This window comes from Asparagus officinalis, chromosome 7 (genome assembly GCF_001876935.1).
Source record: "Asparagus officinalis chromosome 7, Aspof.V1, whole genome shotgun sequence".
In the NCBI taxonomy this organism is placed as follows: Eukaryota; Viridiplantae; Streptophyta; class Magnoliopsida; order Asparagales; family Asparagaceae; genus Asparagus; species Asparagus officinalis.
Window position 1 is genome coordinate 39,676,581 of NC_033800.1, and position 8,911 is coordinate 39,685,491.

General features: G+C 37.2%; 1 protein-coding gene across 1 annotated transcript in view; it reads left to right on the forward strand.

The window, feature by feature from the left end:
- The window catches only part of LOC109848175 (ATP-citrate synthase beta chain protein 1), a 14,154-nt gene continuing 6,569 nt past the window's right edge, over positions 1,327 to 8,911 (forward strand). Inside the window, exons 1-8 of the mRNA XM_020417549.1 lie at positions 1,327 to 1,499; positions 1,812 to 1,935; positions 2,042 to 2,144; positions 3,219 to 3,284; positions 5,019 to 5,142; positions 5,567 to 5,701; positions 6,671 to 6,731; positions 6,799 to 6,875. Coding sequence (XP_020273138.1) covers positions 1,836 to 1,935; positions 2,042 to 2,144; positions 3,219 to 3,284; positions 5,019 to 5,142; positions 5,567 to 5,701; positions 6,671 to 6,731; positions 6,799 to 6,875 — 666 coding nt within the window. The 5' untranslated portion in view covers positions 1,327 to 1,499; positions 1,812 to 1,835. The remainder of the gene's footprint in view (positions 1,500 to 1,811; positions 1,936 to 2,041; positions 2,145 to 3,218; positions 3,285 to 5,018; positions 5,143 to 5,566; positions 5,702 to 6,670; positions 6,732 to 6,798; positions 6,876 to 8,911) is intronic.

Genomic DNA, 8,911 nt, shown 5'->3' on the forward strand with positions numbered 1-8,911 from the left:
TAGTTAATTTCCGACAAGTCTCAATTCTTTCTTCAGCTTCTTTGATTGCAAAATATATTTATCTCCGTACCTATTTTCTTTGACATATTGGCTTCCTTGGTTGCTTGATGACTCTCCTCTTTCTTCAGCCCATTCGAAAAAATTGCATTCTTTATTTGGGAATTTTGCACACCCCCAATAACACCTACCCTTATTTTTACCATTCTTGCACACTTTCATCGGTGTTCGGAGATTGCAGTCGCAATAAACTTCATAATTCTGCCAGCACTCTTCTGATATCATTTTCATGTCGGGGGCAGCAAATTGAAGACAATGGGAATTTTATAAATGCTGAAAATGAGAATGCTTGGATTAATAATCTTGACGCCTCAAGGTGAATTTATAGCCACCATGCCCCTTTACTAGCTGTTGCTACAGTGTTTTGAGTTTGAAAATTTTGAAATCTGATTTTTGAGATCAGGAAATAGCCGTTGCTACAGTGTCTTGACCAAGAATTTTGGAATCTGGAAATAGCTGTTGCTACAGTGTTACTTGCTTGAAATCTGAATTTTATGGCTTCAATCCGTTGCTACAGTGATTTTTAAATATAAAATCGGCTAGCAGTTGCTATAGTATCGATCCTAAAAAAATTGGTCTTTTTGAACCAAACATGGTATTAGGAATTTGACAAATTCTATAAAAGTGAGATTCTTAATCTTTGGGTGAAACAAACATTGAATGACAAAAAAATGGGATTCCATAAAACTCAAACTTGTCTATAAAAATTTTATGGATTAGGTTGGAATCCATAAATTAAATTGGATTCATAATCCTATTCCTAACCCTTGGTGAAACAAACAGCCCCTTAAGGGAAATGAGGTGCAGAGAACTCCTCCACGTCAATAAATGAGAAACCCTAATTTTCCAAGTTCAAAGTTAGGAAATGAAGTGGAAAACTATTAACTAGGGATTAAAATATTAGCTGAGTGAGCATGCGTGTTCTAAATGGGGGAATAAAATATTTAAGTTTTTTTTTTTTTTGCTAAACAAACATCGGAAAGGATGAAACCTATTTTCTTTACTAATTTCAATGAAAAACCAAACATAAAAAAAACAAAAAAAACTCACAAAAATGAATTTTTTTGGGTTAAAAATATATTCCCGCAATTGTGGGAGACCAGCCAAAGAGGCCCTTACCTAAAACAAGTAAGAAATCTTGGCCACTAATCCGTTCACCGAAGGTAAGATCACTGGCGGTACCCATTGGCCCAAACCTTGACCAAATAAAGATTGTGTTGAGCTAACAGCTAACTACTCACCGCACGTGCTTCGCTCGCTTCACCCCTCCCTCCCTCCCTCTCTCACAAAAGTTAGCTGGAGTAGGTTCTAAGTTCTGACGCTCCCTTTCTCCTTCTATATAAAGCTCCTTCTTCGAGCGAGATTCTCGTTTCCTGAGCTACTTATTTTCCTGCGATCTCTCTCCGTCTTCGGAGAGATCTAAGCTCTTCAATCACCCCAAGGTAGTACTCTTCATAGACTTTCTCCTCGATTCTTTTGATTCAAAGTGTTTGTAGATTTGCTTCTGAGACGAGATTGTGCTGCCGATCTGGGTGTGGACGCGGGATTCTTTGATCTCGTGGCGTATGGAGCCGGATCGGGCCTTCGATCTATTATTTATAATTTGATTTTTTTTTAAATTTGATGAGGTTGATCTGTGGTTTATCTGGTCGTATTGCTCCTCGTTTTCAGTTTATGAGTGATCGCTAGATCTGGTCACTGATTCTTGTGAAATTGCGCGAGAAAGCTTAACGCTGAATTGTTTCAATTTTCAGGTTGTTTAGTCGCAATCCTCAATCATGGCTACAGGAAACCTGTTCTCGAAAACCACGCAGGCATTGTTCTACAACTACAAGCAACTGCCAATCCAAAGGATGCTTGATTTCGACTTCCTTTGCGGTGAGTGTTGGTTGCCTCTTTGATTGCTGCTGATTAATTGGGTTTTTCTTAATATAAAAATGTGTGTAGGAAAGATTTAAAAAAAAGTTTTGAATTTTATTTACAGGGAGGGAAACGCCTTCTGTTGCGGGGATAATTAATCCTGGCGCGGAGGGGTTTCAGAAACTGTTCTTTGGTCAGGAGGAAATTGCCATCCCAGTTCACCCGAGGTGCATTTTTCTGTTCTCCCCTTAAAGTTGAGCTATTTAATAATGCGGTCAGAGGGACAATATGTACATAGTTACATGCATTGTATGAAGCACGTCATTCTCGATGTGGGTAACTAAGCAATCATTCATTCCAGGAATTATCCAGTGTCCCACTACGCACTGACTCATGAATGGCAATCTGTATCTCTATGTAGATGTGTGATTAGCCCCAGTAATCCTTTAAAATGGAATAGTAAGTCTTCCTATAGAAGTTTGCACTATAAGGAGAGGAGTCACAAATTTAATTCTAGTCTTATCAATTATAATGTTATAGCAAATGAAATTTACTGGTTTGACAACTTGCATTGAAAAGCTATCTCCCTGAGTGTGTATACAGGATTTATTAATCTGAAGGATTGTATTCACAGTTATATTAAAGCTATCCAGAAAACATTGTGTTTGAGAGGTTCATAAGCCAACCAATATTACTTTTCTTCCTTTATTACTTCAGGTTGGGATACTGTGCATCAGGCCCTCTAGTTATCATATACATCTGCCTGAAAGTGCATGGGCCTTTGGCATTTCTGATAGCTTCAAGTGTGCTATTGTCCATACTGGCTTATTGTAGATCTAACCCTGATCATGGACGTTAGTTTTTATTTGGTTCCTGCCCGATTACATACCTCTACGGTCTCGCTTTCATGCCCATCACACTTTAGGTAATTTGCAAATAGAAAAGGATATAGTAAGAACATCATTATAAAAAACCATATCCTGTAATTTTATAAGTTTAGGCAAATTGTGCTGATAGTGGAATGGAAGAAGGAATTAAGATAGTTTACCACAAAAAAATCTGGATGAAGGCTTTCTAGTTACTGTTACTTTTAATTATTTCGATGTATAATATTAAGAACCTAGTGATTGTGGAACATGACTATTTGATTTAAAATAATCATCATCAAACTCTGCTCTAATTCATGCAAAATTACGTCATAAATTTCAAAGGCTCTCAGAACTTTTGCTATGATACATCTATCATTTGTGTTCATGTACCCAGAAAATGCTAACATATTTCTTATGGTCTTTGTGTTGTAGCATTGAAGCTGCTTGCAGTGCACACCCAACTGCTGATGTTTTTATCAACTTTGCATCATTCAGGAGGTTGGTGTTGTGCACGTTATATGATTTAAATAGGCTAAATATCAGAAAAATCCCCTTAAGTTTGGTCGTTTATCAGATAACCTCCTCAGGTCTAATAAAACTATCAGATAACCGCCCTTAAGTTTGTAGTGTTTTCAGACAACCCCCTTAAGTTTGGGATTTTTTCAACTAACCCCCCAATGGTGTTACATGAAATGGTACAAAGTACTTCAACACACCCTTTTCGAAATAACATTCTACTTATTAAATTGAAGTAACTTATTTAATCATAATTCATTTTATTAAATCTGTAAACCAAATGTAACCCTAACCCTATTAGAAAGAGCATGGCCTCCTCCGGCAACCCCAACCGACCAGCGATCGCTGTGCGGTGCGAGTAGTGTTAGGGAAGAGAGAGGGAGAGAGAAAGAAGGAGAGAGGAAGTGTGAGAGGAGGAGGAAGGGGAGCAACATTTTAAATGTCGGATGTCGGGTTCATTTAGGACAGCTGAAATTCATGTTGGATATCAGAAATCAGAGATATGCCATGGGATATGAAATAAATATCAGATTGCTATATCAAATGATGCACATGTGTAATATAATATCCTAAATGGAACTAAGCATACTTAATAAAGTTTATTGTCTAAACATATAAAAAAGTAAATAGAAGAATAGAGAAAGAGAGAGGGAGGGGGGGGGTGAGAGAGAACGAGAAAGAGAGATGAACAGATGGAGAGAGAGAGAACGAGGAGAGGAGAGAGAGAGACGGAGAGAGAGAAGATATACCTGTAGTTCTTCGGTGTTTCTTAGTAAAATTGGAAGATTGGCGAAGACAGAACTTTAGGTTTCTTACGGGTGTTTGGTTAGTTGGATTGGAGATAGGCGGCGACAATTGCGAGGATAGGCGAACAGAGAGAGAGAGAAGAGAGAGAGAGAAGAGAGAGTAGGGGGGGAAGAGGAGTGGCAGATTTTTCCAACGGTCAACCGGGTTTGGGTTTTTGGTACTAAACCCAAACCCAAACTGTTGATACCTTGAAGAAAAAAAAGAGAACCTAAACGGTCGATTTTTCAAAGCTAAAAAATTAGCCGATATGTCCGCAATATCCCCCAACATATCTGATATGGACCTCAAAAATGCCTTCTGCCATCAACACGCCAAATTGGTGGCGTTTACTCTCTCAAACTGACATGTCGGGCGGCCGACATTTAAAACACTAGAGGGAGGGGATGGGTAGGAAGGGAGGGGCCACCCTAGGCTTCTCTCTCTTCCCTTCTCCCTCCTCTCCTTCTTTCTCTCTCCTTTCCTCTCCCTCTCTTATTTTGCCTTAAGGCTAATCCGAACCCTACCGCCACCAGCAACCACCATTGTTGGCGCCTTGGCGGCAGTGGTCACCTATGACGGATGGGGTTAGGGTTATGGAAGAACAAGAGAGGGGGGTGGGGTGAAGGAGGAGAGAGGATGGGAGAGAGAAAGAGACAGGAAAAGAGAAGGGGTTTTTGGGAAATTTCCTTAAAAAAAGTGCATGAAAGAGATGCTTGAAAAGTCAGGGGCATTTAGGTCATTTTGATGCCCATGGATAAGATGTAACACTGTAAGCTAGGGGGGTTATCTTGTATTTCTAAACTTAAAGGGGTTATCTGATAAATGGCCAAACTTATGTGGGTTCTCTGATATCTAGCCATTTAAATAAGCACTGTTAATCATTATTTTTTTATTTGATTTATATACTACTTGGATTCGTTTAATATGCAGTGCAGCTGCTTCTTCCTTGTCCGCTCTGAAACAACCTACAATTCGAGTTGTAGCTATTATAGCTGAAGGTGTCCCAGAAGCAGACACAAAGCAGCTCATTTCCTACGCACGAGCTAACAATAAGGTACATTAATGAACTTGTGTTGTGTATTCCATCTGGTTGGGTTCTTCTTTGTGCATATAATTTGTGTTAAAGTGGAGCCTCAATGAGCTAGCAGGCCATTCCATGTCAAGTGAATGTATCAACTTGATTATGCATTAGCCCTAGTAATATGCTTTGAAGATACTAATGTTTCTGGAGAACCAGAAAAATATGTGGTTAAAGTTCTACTAATTTGATTATTAATATTGGGCGTCTCTAGAAGATAGATAGGTCATCTTTCATGCAGCAAAGATTTCTGTTGCAGAATACTTGACAATCATTTGAAAACAATCAACCGTCTTCTTTTATCTGTGAGATCTTTATGTGTCAGTTGGTACGAGGCAACTGATGGTTTTCTTAACAGAATCATACTTATAACCAGTCTTTTGACGGGTGTTAAATGCAGGTTGTTATTGGTCCTGCTACAGTCGGTGGCATTCAAGCCGGGGCCTTCAAAATTGGAGATACTGCAGGAACTATTGACAACATAGTTCAATGCAAGCTTTACAGACCTGGCTCTGTGGGATTTGTTTCCAAATCAGTATGCTCTCATCTCCTTACTTAGTGTTAGCGCATCATCGCAATTACTGTTTTCATTAAGGTTTATACTTAGTCATAGTCTTGAATCCACACTGTTTGCATAAGGATTGCATCATTGGTATTTACAAGGCGCACACACACACAACACACACACATTCTAAGACACTGCTACATCTTCCATGGCCTTGAAGGACTGTATGCTTCAGTTTCTGCATTAATCCTTGCTGTTCCTTAGTCAGTTGCAGTTTAAAGAATTTTAAAGTTAATAACTATGAGATATAATCTTTCAAGGCACTTCTTGGAGAGATGAAACCACATTGCCTTTGGCCTTTATGCGAATCTCTGTGAACTGTGTCTTCCATCCATTTCTATCCACATTAAAAACATTATTTTTTTTCCTGTTTCAGTTGAAGTGAACTTTATCTACAGTATCATTCTTTTTACAAAACTGCTGTCTATATAGTGGCCTTAATTTGGCACTGTGCATGCACATGCATGTCTCCATGTTTATTCTTGTTGGCTAGTGGTTGTAGAAAATAAATCCACAAATTGTAGGCACCTATATGAATTGTCATATTTTAAAATTGTAGAGTAGTATTATGATTATGTAGTAGGTTATCAGCAGTCCTATTAAATATTAAATTATATACATCCAAATTCCTTTCCCAAGTAAAATTTCTCCACAACATATCATTTTTGCTTTATTAGGCCGACACTTGCTAAAAAAACTTGCTGCTGTCCATAATGAATATTGATGATCATTATACACTGAAAGATATTCATTAACCTCAGCAGTACACTGGCTGTTTTCTTTGCTGGTCTTTTATTTTGGCAGTTGGCCAAAAATCTTCATTGTCCAAAAGTTAATGCTGCATTTTGTAAACTAGTTAATTATAAAAGATCAAATTTCTTATTCCTTAGCTTATGTTAATGAAGTACAATACGAGTACGTCTGACTTTGCAATTCCAGGGAGGCATGTCAAATGAGCTCTACAACACAATTGCACGTGTGACAGATGGCATTTATGAAGGTATTCTATTGTTATTGTCAAGTTACTTAAGATGTTGATATAAAATTGATGTCTTTAAATTTTCCAGGTATTGCAATTGGGGGGGATGTTTTTCCTGGTTCAACTCTTTCTGATCATATTTTGCGGTTCAACAATATACCGCAGGTAATTCCTTATTCGTGTGAATTACTATTTCAGAAACTTCATTTTATACATCTTTCCAGTTTCTTTTATACTACTGTGTCTCTGCTGTGATGGTTCAGATCTCCAATTTAGGATTCGATTAAGATGGTAATCATTCAGTTCTGCTAAAGAATGACCAGCTCCCCATTGAAATATCCAATATTTTAAATGCCTCAGCTTAGAGGAAAAAAGAAAAATTACTGTTCAAACCAAATGCAAATAAATGGTTCAGTTACTTTGTAGAAAGAAAAGTATAATAAAGAGTACTTGCACTCGTATCTGATTCCTTATACTTCGATTATGCTTCAATATTTGACTGTTGTTGAGCTCATCTTACATTTTTTATGCATGTGTGCTTGCTGTAATTTCCTTCGAATAAAATTTCCCGACATGACGCTTCAGTTTCTTAATTATCCTTCTTTTGGACATGTGCGTGCATGCTGCTGCTCTATAGGTACCACGTTTGTATGTGTGCGTGTTTTTTTAAATATTTTTACATTAAGCATTTAATTTAACTTTATTATACAATAAACTTAAATAGATTGACACTCAGTTTCTTTTTTGAGAAAAAGAATGAACGATAGATAGACTCATGTTAATTTAAATATAGATATTCCATGATTAGAAGAACTTGAGCATCAACTTTGAACTAAGAGTAGTCCTCATCATCCAAACTTTTACCCATTAAATATAAACCTGAGTATCCTATCAGCATATTTCAGTCAAGCTCCACAAGAAATTGACTGTCAGGCAGGTCTGAAATCCTTAAAACTGGTGTCAATCTCTTGGCCAAGACAGCTAGGGGTTGTTAACTATCTAGTGCTTGTGTGTAGTAGAGAATTATTTTCAAACAGAAAGACTATTGGCCATGTAGCACTGGAGGGAAATAATGGATAGATAGCAAATAAGAGAGCAGAAGAAAAAGTAGGATAGGGTTAGGTAGGTCATAACTCAAGACTCATGCATTCACGAGCCAATTTATAATGGATAATCAATCTCCTAAAATGCCAACAACGAAGCCTTTATCCCAAAATTTTGGAGTCAGCTCAATGTTTTCTTCCATTCAGTGTTATTAATGGTTATATGCTCAATTCAGTTAGACTCTGCCGTACCCTTCTTAATTGTCTCTCCAGTCTCCATGTTCTTTTAGGTCTACATTCAGTCCTCCATGCTCCATTTAATGATTAATTTCCTAATACTTCAACCTTATTTGGCATCATGCAGAGAATAATTAGGTGATCAACCATGCCAAAAACCATCAAATAGATAACATGCTGATCTTTGGATAACTTAATATCATGTCAAAATAGATGATATCGTCGGATAACGTGATCAATTCATGTGTTTACGTCACCTACTGTCAATTTAGAAATATCGTTGCAAGATCCGGCTTGAACCTTGGGAAGAGGGAAAATGAAGGCGTTTTTTATATTGGATATAATATCTATGGCACAACACAAGGAGAACAGCAGATGAACCAGCAATCCTGTAGTTAATAAAAAATGACTTTTCATTATTCATAATTGTATTGAAACCATATTGAGAATGATGGTTTCTAACACTTGCCCATAGCTTATCAATTGAACATATATCAAAGGTTACTCACACCTTGTAGTTCAAACTGCTGTAATAGCCATTATGACCTCCATTATCATTGTCTTTTGTCACAGCCTTGGCCGTTCAAAAATAAGTAAGATCAGGTCACTAACTCCTTGGAAATTGCCTGAAACCAGAAGAGAATGTCCTTAAATATCCAGATATTAATAACATCTAATGTCTGTTTATTTCTAGCTATTAATTTCTTCATATATGTATGTATGTATGTATGTATATATATATATGTCACAGCCTTGGCCGTTCAAAAATAAGTAAGATCAGGTCACTAACTCCTTGGAAATTGCCTGAAACCAGAAGAGAATGTCCTTAAATATCCAGATATTAATAACATCTAATGTCTGTTTATTTCTAGCTATTAATTTCTTCATATATGTATGTATGTATGTATGTATATATATATA